At 45.5% G+C, this 21,239-nt stretch overlaps 1 protein-coding gene across 2 annotated transcripts in view; it reads right to left on the bottom strand.

Moving 5' to 3' along the window:
- Positions 1 to 3,578: 3,578 nt before the first annotated feature.
- Positions 3,579 to 21,239, bottom strand: part of PNP (purine nucleoside phosphorylase) — a 56,425-nt gene continuing 38,764 nt past the window's right edge. For both annotated transcript variants that reach the window (XM_083377762.1, XM_083377761.1), the window contains 5 exons: positions 14,218 to 14,387; positions 13,967 to 14,070; positions 12,146 to 12,321; positions 8,670 to 8,860; positions 3,579 to 6,848 (listed from right to left, as the gene is read on the bottom strand). In XM_083377762.1, the coding sequence (XP_083233888.1) occupies positions 6,631 to 6,848; positions 8,670 to 8,860; positions 12,146 to 12,321; positions 13,967 to 14,070; positions 14,218 to 14,387 (859 nt within the window). In that variant the 3' untranslated portion in view covers positions 3,579 to 6,630. The remainder of the gene's footprint in view (positions 6,849 to 8,669; positions 8,861 to 12,145; positions 12,322 to 13,966; positions 14,071 to 14,217; positions 14,388 to 21,239) is intronic.

The following is a 21,239-nucleotide window of genomic DNA, read 5'->3' as shown; positions in this document are numbered from 1 at the left end:
CCATCTTTGATTCACTTTGGGTTGATGCCACCAGAGACAAACCTGGGTACAATTTGGGAGGTCCTCCCACACAGTCCTCCTATCTGTGTGAAGAGCAGATAGGAGCCACAGTTCAGAGGATCTGCCTTGTGTGCTACTTGCACCTTTCCTGGATAGGGAAACCATGGCCATTCACACCTTAGTCATTTCTTGTCTAGATTACTACTCTATATGGGACTTGCATTTCAAGGCTGAACTTGAAAATGACTCAGAAGCTATAGCTGGTCCAGAATTCAGCAATACAAGAAGTTGTGGGCACCTTTGTTCACTGATAATTCAAGAGCTGTGCAGGTTTATCAAGAGACTTCTGGGTGTAATTCTAAATTGCTGGCTATGACTTATAAAGTCCTTCATGGTGCAAGACCTGGGTGTTGGGGGAACTGCTTGTTTCCAGTAATTGCTGCCTTTCCAATAAAATTGGGTTCCTATCATTTGAGCACTAACACTTGGCAGGACCAAGGAGATATATGCCTTCTGTATTGCTTGCCTGTCCTACAAAACAGCCTCCTCCAGGAGATTAATATGGCCCCAACCTTATCTGCCTTTCAGAAGACTTTACCTCCAGGATCTGGGTTGAGAGGTTTTGTGTCTTGAGTGTTGTGTATTAGATGAAATTACCTTAGGCATAGGGGAGGGGGTTGCTTTTATTTTTAATGTGTTGCTTTCATTTGTGAATGCCGTTGCTCTATGTAACCGCCCTGAGTCCTTCGGGAGAAGGGCGGTATATAAATTAAATTAAATTAAATTAAATAATTAAACATGTCATTGAACAGCCATTTCCACTGATTTAATAAATAAACTTTACATCAGTGAAAGCTTCTTCAAGCTCAGTTTGTGAGTCTCATCATTCCAAGGAATGATTTAGTGGGGTTAATCCTCTCAGAAAGGGGAATAACGGGGACAAATCTAATAGGTGAGGTTTTCTGTAGCTTAGCTCAGGGCTTTTCAACCAGTGGTATGGGTACCATCTGTGGTACATTGGCACCAGGCAGGTGGTACGCGACCATCCTAGAAGTGGTAGCGGGGGAGGGGAGTGAGCTGAACTGGTGGCAGCACCACACAAGCCTGAGTGAGAGATGGCTGGAGCTGCAGGGCTGTCAGGGCTCAGCGAAAGCGCCAGGATCAGTGCTTCTTCGGGGCTGTCAGAGCTCAGTGGAAGAACCAAGCTCAGCGCCAGGCTCCAGCTGGAGCTCAGCGCTGATCCTGGCGCTTCTGAGCCCAGAAGTGCCGATCAGCTGGAATGTTGCAGCATCTCCAGGGTCTTGTGATTTAAATTCAGATGCTTGGCAACTGATTTATATTTACGATGGTCACAGTGTCCCAGGGTCATGTGAAGTCACCAAAACTTGCTGCAACCACCCAGCAGACAGGGGGAATAAAAACCAAACACCCCCCCCCCACCTCACCGCCAATCCTCAACAGAAATGCTCACAACAAGGAAAACCTTGGACAGGAGGAAGAGCGCCGCCAGGTGGGCAGGCAGGTGTCTTGCTCGGCTGTGGCTTGGGGGGCACTATTTCAGTGCCATTGTAACTTCGAACAGTCACTAAGCAAACTGTTGTAAGTCAAGGACTACCTGTACTTCATCACTTTTTACCTTTTTTGGGGGGGTGTCATCAAGTTTTTGACACCTTGCTAGGTGACTGGTGGTACTCGGATATTGTCATATCCTAAAAGTGGTACAATGGGTGAAAAGGTTGAAAAGGCTTAGCTGACCCTATTAAACTCCTCTATGTCTCATTTAGCTTTGTCAACTGCAACCATTATGGTTTGTAAGAATGCAGTATTGCAGGCTAATTCTGCCGATTGCCAGTAGTTCGATTCTGACCAGCTCAAAGTTGACTTAGCTTTCCATTCTTCTGAGGTTGGTAAAAGGAGGATCCGGATTGTTGGGGAAAATATGCTGAATCTGTAAACCGCTTAGAGAGGGCTGTAAAGCACTGTGAAGCGGTATATACCGTTTCACCAGTCTAAGTGCTACTGCTATTGTATAAGCCAGGGTTTGATTTTACAAGTTGGACAAACCAATCTATTAGCCACAAAATCAGAGGATTATAATTACGAATGCATCTCATAAGACTCTACTCTCTATCCAAGTCAGATGGTATGAAATGTTAATTCCCCTTGCCAACCTATGGATCTTTGCCAAGTCTCAGTTGAATGGGTGTGTTCTGATTGAAGAGTATGTCAGCTTTTGTAGACTTCTAAACAAGGTTTCATTCTTTAGCATCCTACCTCACCAGCCAACAGGTGGGGAAAACCATCTACCAATCAGGATCTGAAGTAGGAAAGGTGTGACTCTACCTGGCCTGGCTTCCTCTAAACTGATTCCTTATGCATCCCTATATCCTGATTAGCATCTCCCAAGTTAATAAAACAGCAGAAAATAAAGAACTCTCTGGGAAAACCTAAGGGAAGCGAAAAGCAATTTCTGAATTGTTGTACAATGTGAAAGAGAGAACTAACACATCTCTTGCTACAAGAACAGGAGGAGGAAGCAGTTGAAGCTCTCAGATATAGGAAGTCCTCGATGTACGACCACAACTGAGTGCAAAATTTATGTTGCTAAGCAACAGTTGTTAAGGAAGCTTAGCCCTATTTTACAATCTTTGTTGCCATAGTTGTTAAGTGAATCTCTGCATTTGTTAATAACAAGGTTGTTAAGTGAATTTGGCTTCCCCATTGACTTTGCTGGTCAGAAGTCGCCAAAAAATGATCACATGACCCTGCGGGACACTGCAAACCGTCATAAATATGAGCTACATTCGACATTTGATCACATGACCGTGGGAATGCTGGAATGGTTAAAGGTAAAGGTAAAGGTCCCCCCGCACATGCGTGCTAGTCGTTTCCAACTCTAGGGGCCGGTGCTCATCACCGTTTCAAAGCCGAAGAGCCAGCGCTTGTCCAAGGACGTCTCCGTGGTCATGTGGCCGGCATGACTAGACGCCAAAGGCGCACGGAACGCTGTTACCTTCCCACCGTAGTGGTCCCTATTTTTCTACTTGCATTTTTACGTGCTTTCGAACTGCTAGGTTGGCAGAAGCTGGGACGAGTAACAGGCGCTCACTCTGTTACGCGGCACTTGGGATTCGACCCGCCAAACTGCCAACCATCTGATCGACAAGCTCAGCGTCCTAATCCACTGAGCCACCGCGTCCCTTAAGGAATGGTTAAGTGTGGAAAATAAATGGTCATAAGTCACTTTTTTCTGTGCTCTTCTAACTTCAATCAGTTGCTAAACAAATGGTTGTAAGTTAAGGGCTACCTATTCATGGAAACTGGCAAATAAACATAAACATACCCCTTCTTCTTCTTGAACTGAAATGTTGGAGGATTTGGAAGCCTGGAGAGAAATTGCTTGGGAAAATCTCACAACTATTATATTATTATTATTATTATTATTATTATTATTATTATTATTATTATTATTATTATTATTATTATTCATCATTATCATTATTATTCCTCTTCCTCCTCCTCCTCCATCATCATCATCATCAAAGAGCATTGGTACAAACCACAACGGGTCTTCTCATTCTAACTTAACTTTATTTATTCAGTCACATTATAATTAATAACTGGGAGCCCTCCATTACAGTAGTTTAAATAAAATAAAAAGTGCAGATTGCGGATGCTCTAAAAAAATATATTCATTATGTCTAATTTTGAAAACATTCAGGCTTAGTGATCCAGCATTCGTCATCAATGTCCTCTCGGTCCTGGTTTGATTCCTCAGCGTGGTTTGAAAAATGGCAAGAGCTTATTTTTGAGCCCAGGGTGAATGGAGAGAAAAGGGAAAAAAGAGATTCAGAAAGGCAAACGGGGGAGAAAGATTTACCAGCAGAAATCAAAACTGTATTTTGGAATAGTATCTTTCCCCCACAGAAGAGGTTAACTGACTATACGGGGGACTGGATTTCAGTGCCTGGAAAGTCTCTCTTTAAACCAGCTTTTCAGCTGGATTTTGCAGCTGTGCCTCAAAGGGAAACGGGATATGCAGAACTGAAGTTGCAAATGCTCTCTCTCATTCTCTTGCACAAATTCCACCTCTTTTAAGTTTTGCACATTGTTATGGAAAATATGAGAGCACACCAGAATTATTTCCCAACTGGTTTTTTTTCCCCTACAGTCTTCACATTTGTCTTTGCAAGAATCTGAGCCATAAATTTTCACATCAGTAGTAGGTACACCCTCCAACATCTCTGGGCCTAATGAGTTATTCATCCCAGAATGTTAACAAATTTGGGGAATTACTGGCTTCTTTCTTAAATCAGGAAAAAAAAACCCACTGAATCCTTGGACCACATTAGAAGAACAAAGACATTTCCACTAGAGCTGTAGACCTAGGCCTTCACCTGAAGATGCATTAGGTGACTCACTAGGAGCTCCAAACAAGAACAAGCACCAGCGCGAAACAAGCCACAATGATATCAAACAAGACACCTGGCTGATGACATCATCACTACGCGACATCATTTGCCTCCTCGTTTCCCCTGCAAACAGGTGGAATTATTAGGCTAAGAAGATGTGGATTAACAGTAGTAACAAATCAGAGGATTCCCCTTTCTTAGATACGAGAGGGGAGGGGTGATGGTCTCCTTTACCCGCGCCTGGAAATAACTAGGTGCAAATGAATCTCTGGGATAGAGGTGCATGTGAATGAAGCTTGCTCCTGATGTTCTGGGTCACTTAATGAATTTGGGATTTCCAAGATCATCGGCTGCTTGCAAAAACTGGGCATTGACTTTCTCCCTGTGAGCCAGCAATCCAATCCAATCACACTGTTGGTTAGAGAAGTGGAAAACCACACTTAATCCCCCAGCCTCTGAGAACCTGGCAGATCTGGAAACTAAGGGAAACTAAAAGAGAAGAACACACAAGGATGCCAACTTTCCTTGGGCACAGCAGTCCCTTAAACAGGAACATCTGACTATCTCACAGAAGACAATGAGACACAAATGAGTAAGCCTCGGTGTACTTCTTACAGAATTCTCCTTACAGAAGAGTCCCAAAGGTGCTTTTTCAAAAGGCAACTGGACTTGGTTTTTCCTTGGAAGACGTTTCGCTTCTCATTCAAGAAGCTTCTTCTGTTCTGGATATTCTTGGGTGAGAAGCGAAATGTCTTCAAGAAAAAGCAAAGTCCAGTTGCCTTTTGAAAAAGGCAACCATGACCCAGATGACTGAGAATCTCCATAAGGTAAAGGTAAAGGTTCCCCTGCACATGTGTACTAGTCGTTTCTGACTCTAGGGGCCGGTGCTCATCTCCGTTTCAAAGCCGAAGAGCCAGCGCTTGTCCGAGGACGTCTCCGTGGTCGTGGCCAGCATGACTAGACGCCAAAGGCGCACGGAACGCTGTTACCTTTCCGCCGTAGTGGTCCCTATTTTTCTACTTGGATTTTTACGTGCATTCGAACTGCTAGGTTGGCAGAAGCTGGGACGAGTAACAGGCGCTCACTCTGTTACGCGGCACTCGGGATTTGATCTGCCAAACTGCCGACCTTCTGATCGACAAGCTCAGCATCTTAACCCACTGAGCCACCACATCCCATGATGTGAGAATCTCCATAGACCCTTACAAAAGAGATCCAAATTCAAGGTTAGACAAATCCCCTCACATAGGATGCTAGCAATTCAGAGTTCTAACCCAAACAGGATGTACTTAAATTTATATGCAGAAGGGTCTTTTATTCTAGTTGATATGGAGGTGCATCCAGGTGAGTTAAATTTGACATAGACCCTGACTTTCACTTATCACTGTCCATCTACATTTCGTGAGAACAGGATCTCGCCTGCTTATTGCCTGAAGATGGTGGATTCAACTTCGGAGCAATTCAGTAGCTTCTCGGGATCACAAGTGTGGTTGGAAATAAGGTTAATCCAAGGGATTAATGTGCAACTTCAACAGATAACTGCAAAGACCAAACGAAACTTGAAAGAACTACCGTGAACAATATTTCAAGTATTGGAAGCATGAGAGGCCAGACAAGTTATTGCATAGCAATTAAGACTCCCTGTTCAAAATGCCCAAGCACAGGGAAAAAAACAAACGTCTAACAGGTTGAATTTGGCGGTCTTTTGACTCCCCTCCAACAAGGATTTTAGGATTCAGAAAACTGAACCCAAAGCTGCAATCAGAAACAAAATGGTACCGTAAAAAACAAACAAAAAAACCAGCCAGCTGTTGCTAGGTTGCTGATGAGATAATGGTTAAAAGGACTTCTAGGTTCCTCACGTCCCCGTTTTCAAAGTAAAACAAGCCTACATGCGGTGATTTCTCACACAGTCTGCTCCCACGGAGTTTCTGCAGGACTTTTACAGAAAAAACAGATGAGATGGGACATGAACTACCAACATGCAGAAGCAATACACAGAAGGACAAAAAAACAGGCAGACAAAAAAAAATGAGCTTCTTGGTCAGAGGTGGACAGTAGGCGGGATTAAAAGGATGTTACTTCCACTCTTGGCAGCTTTCCAGACCAAAATGTCTGCGCCACACCTGAGAGCAGGAAACTTAGCAGCAGGATTTAATAAGAAGCGTATTCTCTCCTTGCCCAAAGTCACGTGGAGGAATCATGAGCTGGACGGCCCCTAGGCTAGGTTGTTGTTGTTTTCGATGCGCTGCACCATCATGGAGACCAGCTTCTCAAGGGTGCGGGCGCTCTGGCGGCTGGCTTCCAAGACTTCTTCGTGGTTGGCCTTCTCTTTGGTGTCATAGTCCAGAATGGCTTTGTTGGTGATAAGGGAGAAGCCAAAAACCTGGAGGCCGCAGTGACGGGCCACAATGACTTCAGGGACCGTGCTCATGCCTGGAAGCGGGAAGAAAAGGGGAAAGCATTAGAGTAGGGGTCCCCAACCCCCGGTCCATGGACTGGCACCGGGCCGCGGCATGCCAAAAACTGGTTCACGCAAATAAGCAAAGCCCCATCCTCATGATACACGCAGTACATGAAACCATGCCCTCTCCGGTCCGCAGAAAAACCTCTCTCCACGGAAGGGGTCCCTGGTGCTCAAAAGGTTGGGGACCTCTGCATTAGAGGATCAGTTTTCAGGAGGATTGGGAAGGATGAGGACATAGCTCTGTTAACACCCCGCCAAACTGGAGGAAGAGGACCACCTATACATTATTGTGATTCAGGGTCAGCCTGTGGGTTCGGCAGTTGGGTCGGATGACTCAGAAGAGGAGGGGAGTGTTGAAGAGCTTACTGATGAGAGCCCTCAGCCAGGCCCCTCCCACCTGGTCATGACGGAGACCCAGCTGTGTGAGCCTGACAGCGTGGATGAAGATGACCCACAGCTGGCCCTGTTCAAGGACGCCCGACGCAGGAGGCAGTCAATTAGGAGTAAACAGAGAAAGGCAATGGGGCTTCTCGGAAGGAGGCAGAGTGAAGCCACGCCCTGAACTCTATATAAGGGGAATGCGTGGGAGGGCTGGTTTGCTGAAGGCAACCGCTTGAATAGTTCCTGTTTCATAGCTCCTGTTTCATGGTTCGTGTCTTGTTTTGCTCTGTTTTATGTTAATAAATTTGGCAGGCTTAATTCCAGCCTCTTGCCGTTTGTAAAGGGGTTGTCCCTGCCTTTTCATCAGGGCCGGTAGCAGGCTGGTACAGAACATACATAACCAATAGAGGAGAATGTTTGTAGCTCAGGGTTGAAATGAGGGATTCGTGCTGGTCTCTGAGCTTGGTTGTATTGTGCTTTGATGGTGTTGCCTAGTTTGGTAATGAAATGTCTGCAACAACAAAAAAAACCCAACCAAGCACAGAGACTACCAAGAACTCTGTCAAGCAATAACATTCTTTTGAGGTAAACAATGCCTCAGAGTCACTTGAAAAGCCCATACGTCGGAAACGTGACAAACTCCTCTCAAAAATAAACTCACGGCAGCAAACACACCAGTACTCCTTCCTTCTCCTGTGTTCCCCACAAAAGCAAGTCTATGAGGTGAGTTGGGCTGAGAGGGAGAGTGGTCCGAGGTCATCCAACTGTTTTTTCATGCCTACGGCAGGATTAGAACTCACGGTCTCCTAGTTCCTAGCCTGGTGCCTTAATTACTAGAAGAAATGGGTTCTCTATAGCAGCAGTCTCCAAACGTTTTGGTACCAGGGACTGGTTTCATGGAAGACAATTTTTCCATGGACCAGGAAAGGGAGAGAAGGGTTTGCATACAACCTAGATCTGGCACGTGTGCAGACGAAGCTTCGCTCGCTCACCTGCTGCTTGTGCGGCCTGTTCCTAACAGGTCATGGACCGGCACCGGTCCACAGCCTATTCTATAGCTTGGGAAGCTTTGGAAAATAGCTTGGGAGCGTCTGATCCCTTTCTCTTGCACGGCTTTCTTAAGTACTTTTAATATCCGAAATCAGCCTTTTGTCCAGTTTACTATCAGTGACATAAGGAAGGAGATTCCTAAATACAGCCACCCCAGGTTCTCCAACCTGGAAAAGAGTTTAGAATCTGTCCGGAAATTGTTTTTTTTTTTTTAAATATATATATTGCAGAAGAAGACAATCTTCTTCTGTACTTTTGCCTGAAAAGTAATCAGGTCATCAGGAGTTGGCATGGAGGAAGACTTGGTTTGACCTATGCCCCAGGAGGAACATTTCCCCTTAGCTCTGTCCTTGACTGACCGACGGCATCAACGCCCAGCCTCTGCAGCAAACGGCACTCGGCGATGGTCTCGTAGTTGGGGCCTCCCACGGAGCAGTAGACCCCCTCCCTCATGCAGCCAGAGCAGCCCATTTCAGAAGCCACCATAACGGCCAGTTTTCTCAAGTCTTCATTGTAGGCGTCCGACATGGCTGGAAAACGAATGCCAAACCTGCAGAAATGAATGGGAAAAAAATGAGCCGTGGGATTCATCCCAAAGGGCATGTAGCTAAATGTCTACAGAGATTCTCAGTCATCCAGGTCATGGTTGCCCCAAAGGTGCATTTTTTTCAGGAGGCAACTGGACTTTCTTTTTTTTTTCCCCTTTGGAGACGTTTCGCTTCTCATCCAAGAAGCTTCTTCAGTGCTGACTTCACTCCCCACCATCTAGTCAGAGCTGAAAAAGGTTCTGGGAAGAGAAGCGAAAGGTCTTCAAAGAAAAAAAACCCCAAGAAAGTCCAGTTGCCTCCTGGAAAAAAAAAAGCAAATTTGAAGAGAGTCGTGGGATTGTATCCCTTTGTTTGCATCTGAAAAATCGCCCGTAATTCTGTTTAAATCAGAAATTGTCAGAATCAATTTATATCACATTCATAAATGTATGTTTAAAACATTATCCCCCCCCCCGGATTCTGCCATCTCCCGAGGAAGGAGGAGCGCATGTGGATTCAGCCTGCCTTAGGTTATTTCAAAGACCAAGGGAAACCTTTTGAACTGGGGGAACAAAGGGGAGGGTTAGGGAAGAAGGCATCTGGCCTGTGTCTCCATTTGAATCTGTAAAGGAAGAAGGCAATAACCGTAAAGATCCGAAGTTCCCTTTTTCCCACCAAAGGGATGACACGAAGTAAATGATGGGAGGCTGACCAAATGGGATTGAGGGAAGGGGGGTTGAACCAGGAACTCTTTATAAAGTTTCAATCTGTAAAACAATACCAGGTCCTGTCTTGTATTTCCACAACCAAACATGTCCTAGTAAAAATTCCTTTTGGACTAGAACTGACTCCAAGAGTTTTTGTTTTCCTAAGACGTGGATTGGGGTGGGTCCTGACAGAAACGTTCGTAAAGGCTGGGAAGGCAGCCTTGGACCCTGAACTAAAATACATGGCCCTAATGCTGCAAAGCTGACCCTAGTGTCTTCGACTTAATGATGATTCATTTAACAACTGTTTGAAGTTATGACAACCCTAAAAAATGTGAATTATGACCAGGTCCTTCGCACTTATGGCTGTCGCAATGGCCCCACAGTCACATGATCAAAACGTGAGTGCCTGGCAACGAGCACATCTTTACAACCGTTGCAGTGTCCCAGGGTCACATGATCACCAGTTGAGAGCTTTCCCATGGGGCTTCCAACAAGCAAAGTTAATGGGGGTGGGGGAGGAAGCTAGATTCACTTAACACTGTGATTCATTTAACAAAAATGGCGAAAAGATTGTAAAATTGAACATGAGTCCGTCCACTTCTGCATCGCTTGGCGACTGTAGTGGAATGTAGTCTGGAATCCTAGGAGGGGAATGCTTCTCAGAAGGCAAAGAGATAACAGAGCTTGGAATGTCTGGTAGACAGAAAGGAAGAGGGCTAAGACTGACCTTCCCTAGCAGTTCACAGAGTATATCTACAGATATAGTTGTTCTAGTCTAAGACTCTAGAAAGAGTGTAGAGAAGAGCAACAAAGATGATTAGGCGACTGGAGGCTGAAACATATAAGGAACGGTTGCTGGAATTGGGTATGTCCAGTTTAATGAAAAGAAGCACTAAGGGTGACATGATAGCAGTGTTCCAATATTTCAGTGACTGCCACAAAGAAGAGGGAGTCAAGGTATTCTCCAAAGAGCTTGAAGGCAGGACAAGAAGCAACAGATGGAAACTAATCAAGGAGAGAAGCAACCTAGAACTAAAGAGAAATTTCCTGACAGTTAGAACAATTAAGTAGTGGAACAACCTGCCTCCAGAAATTGTAAATGCTGCAACACTGGAAGTATTTCAAGAAGAGACTGGACAGCCATTTGTCTGGAATAGTATAGGATTTCCTGCCTGAGCAGGGGGTTGGACTTGGTGACCTCCAAGGTACCTTCTAACTTGATGATGATGATGATGCAAGATTGATGTCAGGACCAACAACGATATGTAGAGTTACTTCAGCGTTGTTTCTTTATTGTTCCACAGACAGAATCTTGCCAGAATAAAGCAACTACTTGCAAAACTACAGCTAGTCCTCAACGTACAACCAAACTTCAGCCTGAAATTTCCATTCCTAAGCACGACAGTTGTTAAGTGACTTTTGTCTTTCTTGCCAGTTGCTAAGTGAATCGCTGCAGTTGTTTAGTTAGCAACACAGTTGTGAAATAAATCTGATCTGTGGTGGCACAATGGTTAGAATGCAGTATTGCAGGTTAACTCTGCTCACTAGTAGGAGTTCGATCCCGAACGACTCAGGTTGACTCAGCCTTCCATCCTTTCCAGATGGGCAAAATGAAGTCCCAGACTGTTGGGGGCAATAGGCCGACTCTGTATTACCACTTAGAGAGGGCTGTAAAACACTATGAAGCCGTTTATAAGTCTAAGTGCAATTGCTATTTGGCTTCCCCAGACTTTACTTGACAGAGATTCCAAAGTTGATCACACGATCCCAGGACACTGGAACCATCATAAATATTTGACATTTGCCAAGCATCCTAATTTTGATCATATGACCACAGGGGTGCTGCAACGGCTGTAAGTGTGGAAAATGGTGGTAACTCCTTTTTTTTTTAGGACCGTTGAAATAAGGCCTTTGAACTATGGTGCTGGAGAAGACTCCTATGAATCCCTTGGACTGCAAGACGTTCAAACCGGTCAGTCCTAGAGGAGATCAACCCTGACTGCTCTTTAGAAGGCCAGATTCTGAAGCTAAAACTCAAATACTTTGGCCACCTAATGAGAAGGAAGGACTCACTGGAGAAGAGCCTCATGCTGGGAAAGATTGAGGGCAATAGAAGAAGGGGACGACAGAGAATGAGGTGGCTGGATGGAGTCACTGAAGCAGTAGGCGTGAGCTTAAATGGACTCCAGAAGATGGTAGAGGACAGGAAGGCCTGGAGGAACATTGTCCATAGGGTCGCGATGGGTCGGACACGACTTCGCAACTAACAACAAACAACGTATCTGAACAATCACTAAACAAATAGTTGAAAGTCGAGGACTATCTTTATAGATATCGTCTGTTTGCTAGCCCTCTTCCTGCCTACTAGACATTTCAACCCTCACGGTCTCATTGCCTCCTTGGAAGTAGCCCCTCCCCCCTGGAATTCCAGACTACATTTCACCACAGTGACAGAAGTCCTCATCCCAACTGTGGATGTAAGTCAAGGACTATCTGTAGTCCAATTTCAAAACTGCTCTGGAAGCAGTCATTGAAAGAACCACGGAGAAACTGTTTTCTCTCTCACAGAAGTCCAGCGAAGCAAGAAGCTCACGTTACCTCTCATCGTTCGGTCCCGTCAAAGGGTTTTGCCCAGAAAATCCAGGCATGTTGACGTGATCTTGGATTATCATGATGTCCCCGACTTTGAAAGCAGGATTGAGCCCCCCAGCTGCATTGGTGACAATGAGGGTTTCAACACCAATCAGATGGAAGATCCGAACTGGGAAGGTCACCTGGGAGCAGAAAACAAAGGAAGATCCTGAAGGGGTGTTATGGCATGGAGCGAGGGCAAGATACAGGAAGCTCGTCTCCAGTTTTCTGACGGCTCTAAGAAAAGCAAGGGATCCATCTGTCCGAATTTTACCTGCAATCATCTGTAGTCTCCTTTGGAAGGGCACTGTTTTACAGTATCTAAACACTTAACACTTAAAGACACCCCCCCCCCTTGGCTTGGAGGCACTTAAACGTTCCGCTTTATAGAATTCAAGAATCTGTCTCTGCTCTTTTTCCACCAGTGAAATAAGTTGTCAGCTCTTCGGAGCAATATAACAGGAGCAGTATTCATAGATTTCATGGCTGCATATAATACCATCAATCTTAGAAGGCCGAAAAAAGGAAAAGTTTACGATATCGTCAGGAATCTGCTTCAGAATCATATTTTTTGGGGTGGCGTTCCAAGGAAGGTGAAGTAGATGCAGGAGCCAAAGGAACGGCTTACCAGAAGGTAGTACATTGGCTCCAACTCTTTGTAATATTTACACCAATGATCAGCCACTCTCTGAAGGCATTAACAACTATACGTCTGCTGACGATCGAGCAACAGTTGAAGAGGGAAAAACATTTGAGGAGGCTGAACAATGTTTCACTGAAGCCTGAAGCTGGATTGATGCTACTGAGATTGATGCTACTTCGGTCCTTCCGTCGTGACCTGAAGACGTGGTTGTTCCAACAAGCGAGCCTGGACCGACTACGGTTTTAATTGGCTTTTTACTGCTTTTTAAATTGTCATATTTATTGTATTTAAATTGTCATAATTATTGTATTTATTGTTTAATTCTTTTTTAAATTTTCTATTTTATGTTTTTCAATTTTCATTGTGTGCGCCGCCCTGAGTCCTTAGGGAGAAGGGCGGCATATAAATTTAATAAAATAAATAAATAAATAAACCAAAACCAAATTCCACCCATTCTCAGGCAGCTCCTGGATGGAATAAGTAAGGGAAACCCACCTTAAATGCCCACTGAGCTATATACAACCTCAAACCGTCTTGTGAATTAAAGTTGAGTTGAAGGCAAAAACGCAAGAACAAGTTCATCATTAAGCAGAGTAAAGGAGTTTATAAAGGGCGTTGCTCCATTTAGTTTAAAATTATTCCCGTCTGGCCTGGAACTTCCCTAGGATGAATGTGGTGATTCCCCAAGTATTTTTCCTTTCTTCACAAGAATACAAGTGACAAATTTTGCAGCTGCATCTCTTGCAAAGATCTACTGGCTTTTCATCTTTCCTCCAAAGAAGGGGGAGAAAATGGCTTCTTTACCAACATACTGTTTGACATAAGATGGGTGGCAAATAAATTTCGTAATAATTAATTAATTAAACAAACAAACAAACAGACACATGCATGCATTCATACATACGTATATCCCTTTGAAGGAGATTAGCTGAGAGAACCTGCCTGGCCTAAGTTCACCCTGCCTGGAGACTTCCTTTTGCATTTTTTAAATTTTGGACTAATAGTACTGGAAAGTATCTTTGAGTGTGCTCAGAGAACACTTGGTCCTTTTATTATAATTCAATGGTTTTCCACAGTTGCTCAAATTATGATTGGATCAACACCTTAGTTTTGAAATGACTGCAGGTCTGAGAGGAGTAACTCACCTTCCACAGTGGGTAGCCTTCGTACATATGGAATCGACCTTTCATCACTACAGTCGGCGTCCCACTCAAGTTCCCAAACACCAGCTTCCCAGCGTGGCCTACAACTTTAATAAGACAAGGAAAAGGTTAAACATTTTGCTGATGCCCCCGGTGGCCATTTTGTTGCATTGCAGCTTCTCTGTATCCTGTTGGTTTATGGCACCACCCAGTGTTCTCCATGAAAAGTACACTCCCTGGCCATCTCCCATTACCTGTGCTTTGGGGAAAGTTGGGTATCTCAGCGTATTCAAACACAACTTGGTCCTTTAGAAGGTCAGCCAGCCCCCCAAGTCCTGAACCACAGATGACAGCCACTCGGGGCCGATGCTTGGTTTTATTCAGGAGCCAATCTGCTGTCTGCTTATAATCCTCATAGGTGTATCTGAAACCAGAAAAGATTCAGATGAGATGGGGGAAACAGGGTTAATTGTTTGACCTGCAGGACTGAGGATTCACCAGTAGATGGCAGGAAATATGCACACAAACTCTAATGAGGAGTGTTTGATTTGAATTCTAAAGAAACCACATTAAAATAAACTTGTGTTTTCCGGGACAGGAGGTGGCAGGCAACTGCAGCAACCAGAGACAGGAAAGCAGGAAAAGAATGACTCAGCTGTCAAAATATTATGTGAGAGGAAAGAAAAAAGCCATATTAGTGGTTTAGTTATTTCTCCAACAGTGACGCTTTAGGATAACTCCTTTCATACAGGGCTTTTCAACCTTTTCATCCCTTGTACCACTTTTAGGACAAGGCAATGTCCGAGTACCACCAGTCGCCCAGCAAGGTGTCAAAAACTTGACCAAAAAAAAAAAAAAGGGAAAAAAATGATGATAAAGTACAGGTAGTCTTTGACTTACAATTCACTTAGTGACTGTTCAAAGTTACGATGGCACTGAAAAAAGTGACTTATGACCATTTTTCACACTTATGACCGTTGCAGCATCATGTGATTTACATTCGGATGCTTGGCAATCGATTCATATTTATGACGGTCACATTGTTCCAGGGTCATGTGATCGCCTTTTGCAACCTTCTGACAAGCAAAGTTAGTGGGGAAACCAGATTCACGTAACAATCATGTTACTAATTTAATGTCTCTCCCTCTTTCTCTCCTTCTCTCTCTCTCTCTCTTTCTCTCCCTCTCCCTCTATTTCTCCCTTTCTCTCTCTCCCTCTATTTCCCTCCCTTTCTTTCTCGTCTCTCCCTCTTTCTCTCTCCCTCTTTCCCTCTCTCTATTTCTCCCTCTCTCTCTCCCTCTTTCCCTCTCCTTCTCCCTCTTTCTCTCTCTCCATTTCCCTCCCTTTCTCCTTCTCTCTCTCCCTCTTTATTTCTCTCTCTCCCTTTTTCTTCTCTCTCCCTCTATTTCCCTCCCTCTTTCTCCTTCTCTCTCTCCCTTTCTCTCCCTCTTTCTCCCTCTATTTCCCTCCCTCTTTCTTTCTCCTCTCTCTCTCCCTCTTTCCCTCTCTCTATTTCTCCCTTTCTCTCTCCCTCTATTTCCCTCCCTCTTTCTCCTTCTCTCTCTCCCTCTTTCTCTCCCTCTTTATTTCTCTATCTCCCTCCCTATTTCTTTCTCCTTCTCTCTCTCTATTTCTCTCTCTCCTCTTCCTCTCTTTTTCTCTCTCTCCCTCTCTCTCCCATTGTCCCTTCCTTCCTTCCTTCCTTCCTTCCTTTCTTCCTTCCCTCCCTCTTTGTCCTTTCCTCCTTCCCTCTCTCCCATTGTCATTTCTTTCCTTCCAAATCCATTTTTACCAAGAAACCTGATGCCCACTTAACTCTTTATGAAGCACCAGAGGAAAGTTGGGGAAGATCTATCAATGATACTTGGAGGTTGCTAGCTCATTTAATAAGCTTTATTCCAGCTCAGAGTCAATCCACGCATGCCAACAATGCTGCTGTGGACCGCGGGGCAGGAAGGCGCCCTTCACACAGGAGGGATGGAAGATGCACCAAAGCACCCTTCGCCCCGCTCGCCTTCTGCACACGCGGCCGGAGTCCCGGGTGGGGGGGGAGATCCGGCACTCAGGGAAGCGCATGCTAGCAACTCACAACCAGCTGCTCTTGGGGGACAGAGGCACAAAGCCGGCCAGACAGGACTCGGAGCGGTTGACCGTCCCGGACTACAGCTGGGCTTCCACCTTTCCCAGGGCGGCCCCCGCAGCGGAGCGCAGCACAGAGCACCAGCATGCCCCACTGCCACAGAAGCGGCCCACCGCAGCAGCCCCAACTCCTTCACCCCCGACAGGCCCTCGTCCCGGAGCCTCCCACTGCTGGAAACCTGCAGCGGCGGCATAGCAGGGCTTGCAAAAAGCGGGGCGGGTGGCGGTGGCTGCTCCCGGCGCCAACTAAGGGCAAGCAGGGAAGGCCGCTCCTGCTCGAAAGCCAGGATTTGGAGGCCGGCGAGCCGCTCGCGCGGGCTTTCCTGGAGCTGGCAGGCCGAATGGGGACCGGCCTCTCCCTCTCCACGCTAGAGCAGCACCCGCGGAGGCGGCCCTGCGGCCCAGCTTTCTCTTACAGAAAGCAAGCTGAAATTGAGCGAGAGAGATTGCAGCAGTGCGAGATTGGCCGATTGGCATTCCTGGCAATCTCACTTGCTCCGTTTCAGCTTGCTTTCTCTTGCAGCAAGACAAGCTGAAACCAAGCGAGGGACATTGCAGCAGTGTGAGATCGGCCGATTGGCGTTCCTGGCAATTTCCCTCGCTCCGTTTCAGCTTGCTTTCTCTTGCAGCAACGCAAGCTGAAACCGAGCAAGGGAGATTGCAGCAGCGCGAGATCGGCCAATTGGCGTTCCTGGCAATTTCCCTCGCTCCGTTTCAGCTTGCTTCCTCTTGCAGCAACGCAGGCTGAAACCGAGCGAGGGAGATTGCAGCAGCGCGAGATCGGCCAATTGGCGTTCCTGGCAATCTCCCTCGCTCCGTTTCAGCTTGCTTTCTCTTGCAGCAAGGCAAGCTGAAACCGAGCGAGGGAGATTGCAGCAGCGTGAGATCGGCGTTTCTCAGCATGTGCCGATTCGTGATCCTGGCAATCTCCCTCACTTTCCACTTGCGGAGGTCAGGGCGATTCCATACGGCCGGCCCCGACCTCCGCCAATGGGTTCCAGTCGGTGGAGGTCAGGGCCAGCTGTATGGAGTTGCCAACAGTAGGGGGGGAGGGAGTCGGGCGCGTTTTTCCCTTCACACCCGCATTCTGATGGCTTCACCTGCCCTGGCGCGCATCACGAAAACAAACGTGGGCCTCGATTCCCACCTGCTGCCGCAGGATGAATCCTCGGGTAGGGCGTGCGCTGTCTGGCCGCTTTGCTTTCCCCTTTGCATTGCACATCGGGAAGAGGAGAGGGGGAAATCTCTCGAGCCCCAGGAGGGAGGCAATGTGAGGGCCGTGAGGGGTATCGCAAGCTCGCGGCGGGGGGAGGGGGGAGGAAAAGAAGATGGACGCGAGTGGACACAAACACCTACCTGCCGAGGGAGTGGATGGCTTTGTCCCCTTCAGGCTTGCACTTGTTTCTGGGGGAAGGACAACATGGCTGCTGCACAATGAGTCCCAGGGGAGCGCGGGGCCTCACTCTGCGCCTGCGCTCTTCGCGCGGCCTGGTAGGTTCCTGCAGCAGCATGTTTTCTGGCAGCAAGTTAGCTAGGAAGGAGCAAGGGGGAGGTGGGGGCAGGCGGGGGGGGCAGGAAGGCGATGTGCCACGTGCTCGCATACCACCAGTGGTACTCGTACCACCGGTTGAAAAGCCCTGCTTTCTTACACAGTACATTAGTAATTCCCCCCCATAAGGATTTATTTCAAATATTTTTTTATTATGCTCATATTCTACTTATTCTCACCAGACTACACAGAGACCTCGGTGACTAGAGGTAGTCCTTAGCTTATGACCACAACTGAGCCCAAAATTTCCGCTGCTAAGCAAGGCAGTTGTTAAGCGGGTTACAGCCCATTTTACAGCATTTTATGCCATAGTTGTGAAGTGGTGCTGCAATTATTTAAGGAAAACGTGCAATTATTAAACGAATCAGGCTTCTCCCATTGGCTTTGCTTGTCAGAAGCCAGGCAGCTGGGAAGGTTACAAATGGTGACAACATGATCCCAGGACAACGCAACAGTCATAATAAGTACATGACAGTTACCAAGAGTCTGAATTTTGATCAAGTGACCATGGGGGACCATGCTGCATTGATCGTGAAGTGTGAAAACCGGTCATAAGGCACTTTCGTTCAGTGCTGTTGTAATTTCGAGTGGCCACTAAACAATACCTGCTCTCTGTAATAAGGTTACTTATCCTTAAGTTCTCAAAGTTCCCAATTTAGTTTCTCTCTCTCTCTCTCTCTCTCTCTGTGTGTGTGTGTGTGTGTGTCTCTCTCTCTGTCTCTCTGTGTCTCTCTCTCCTCTCTCTCTCTCTCTGTCTCTCTGTCTCTCTGTCTCTCTCTCTCTCTCTCTCTCCTTCCCCCCCTCTCCTTTTTCTGCACCTTTTGCATTTCTTCCTGGATCATTTCAATCCATTAGGCTACAGAAGAGTTCTAGAAAAGGCTTGTGCACAACTGGAACAGCTGACCACTTTGATTAAGCAGGGAAACAACAATTGTACTTTTACAAAAGTCTGGAAAACCTTTATGGAGGTTTTTTTCCCCCCTGAAGATATTACTTTTTCATAGCTTTCTTTTTCCCCACTTTTCTTTTTGTTTTTGTAGTCTTTTAATTCTGTCCAAAATCCTTTTTTATTTAACATATTTATATTCACAAACACTCACACACATACGCATACAAACACACACTATTCATGGGTTTAAAAAATTCCTCTGGGCGAACTGGCTGGATAAGAAAAGCTCAGGTACTTTTCCACCAGATACACACACACACACACACACACACACACACACACGCACAAAACAGCTATGCAGTGAATGAATGCTCAAGCATGCCAGCCAAAAGCTAACCTTGCTTGTGATCTTCACAGTTTGCTAAGCCCAAATTCCAGCTAGTCCCTGGGAGCCCCTAATATCGGAAACATCAATTAGACCAAAAGTCTTAAATCAGGAGAAGTGGCACCCACCAATTTAGACCACAAAGGTAAAGGAAAAAGTTGTTTGAGGGTTTTTTGTGGGTAAATAAAATCTTTGGGCCAAATATCTCCTGGTGTTTTTAGACCAGTATTTCTCAAGCATTGCAACTTTAAGAGGCGTGGACATCAACTCCCAGAATTCCTCAACCAGCAAAGCTGGCTGGGGAATTCTGGGAGTTGACATCCACGCCTCAGTTGCCACGCTTGAGAAATACTGTTTTAAAGACATACTCCTATCATTTTTTTTGTAGCAGAATGAAAGTGCTGTGCTGTTATTTCAACTGGACTGTTTACTTGATCTCCTACTCCTGGGATTTCATAGTGGTCCCCCATCCAAGGACTAAGCAGTTCCTGTCCTGCTTTAACTTTTCAAGTGCAACCAGATCTTGAAAGAGTGGGATTTATTATTATCTCCCTGCTGTCTTTGGAAATTGAATGCACAGTCCTGGGAATTCAGAAATGGAAGGCAGCAGATAATGCAGCGTGCCAACAAAGGACCTGGAGGGAGCCTTACAGTGTGAAGTGTCGCACCCTTTTTACCTGCACAAACAGCCATGTCTACAAAGTAGCTTTGCCACTTCTAATTACAGAGTACACAGTGGGCCACAATTGGTGGCCAACGCCTTTTGGAGGCATCTCATGTGATGGGCATATCAAAGCAGGAAGCAACTGAAATTAAGCTTTGTTCTAATCTATTATACACACTGCCCAATTACCCTGTACAAACCAGGCATTTAAATGTATCACCTTTTAATCTTGCTAGAAATAAGATATTGACTACTCCAAAAAAGCAAAGGGAGGGCAAACCAGCCTAGAAATGGGTTTTATTTCAAGCCAGTGCTTAGTAAGGGCAACGAAAAAGTTTCTGAACTGAATTTTTGAGAACTTTTAAGACCTCACGGGCTTAGCCGTTGCCTCCTGCCTCCATTCTTCCTGGGAATGGAAAATCATAACATGCAATTTCATTTCTCCCTTACAATATAAGCGAGCGTTGACAGGTAGTCCTCTATTTACAACCACAATTGGGCCCAAACTTTCCGTGGCTAAGTGAGACAGCTACTAAGTGACCTTTGCCCCATTGTACAATCTTTCTCGGCACAGTCGTTAAGTAAATCCCTGCAAAGTAATTTAGTAATTTACTAAGTAAGTAAATTATTAATGCCATTGTTTAAGTGAATATGGCTCCCCCGTTGATTTTGCTTGTCAGAAGGTGGCAAAAGGGGATCACCTGGCCGTGGGACACTGCAACTGTCATAAATATAATTCAGTTGTCAAGCATCTGAATTTTCATCAGGTGATCATGGAAATACTGCCACAGTCGTAAGTGTGAAAAACATTCATAAGTCACTTTTTTCAGTGCTGTTGTAATTTTGAACTGCCCCTAAACTAATAGTTGAGTGTGTTCCATGCATTTAAAATCACAATAATTTGCTTGTGGTTAGGACCGGGAGGCTCTCTGCACATGTTCAGTTACAATTTTGCTTATCCATTAGGTAAACCCACAGAGACAATCTCTCTCTCTCTCTCTCTCTCTCTCTCTCTCTCTCTCTCTCACACACACACACACACACACACACACACACACACACAAACACGGGAAGCAGGAAATAAAGCCCAGTCTCCAGGGATTTATCTGAACTCTTGAAGCCAAAATTGTCTCCCTTAAATATTTTAAACACTATAGAAAAGGGGGGAAGAGATTATTGTTGTTGTTACTATGGTTATTTATTATATTTAGAAGCCAGCTGATTACAAAATGCTTCCACGAGGCTTACAGTTAAGAAAGAGTTAATAGGAAATGTTACACAGCTGGACAACCACACCCCATATATAAAAAAACACACAACCAACAAAGCTTAACAGGCACCCCACCTCTTGCCTGGGGAATATATTTTAAGAGTCCGAGAACATTATGGTGGGGGGGAGCGATATTGCTATCTGGGGAAATATTATTTCAAAAAGTGGGTGCTGCAACAGAGAAGGGATATTGATAGTCCTCAATTTACAGCCAGAGTTAAGATCAGAATTTCTGTTGCTAAGCAAGATAGTGAATTGAGACAGATTTTAGGATTTTTTGCTAAGTGACTCTTGCCATTGTTAAGCGAATCTTGCCATTGTTAAGCAAATTCAGTTTCCCCCACAAATTGACTTTACTTCTCAGAAGCCAGCTGGGAAGG

Source organism: Vipera ursinii, assembly GCF_947247035.1.
Source record: "Vipera ursinii genome assembly, chromosome: Z".
Classification (NCBI taxonomy): Eukaryota; Metazoa; Chordata; class Lepidosauria; order Squamata; family Viperidae; genus Vipera; species Vipera ursinii.
The sequence above is the reverse complement of the archived record's forward strand: the minus strand, read 5'-3'. Positions and strand labels throughout refer to the sequence as shown.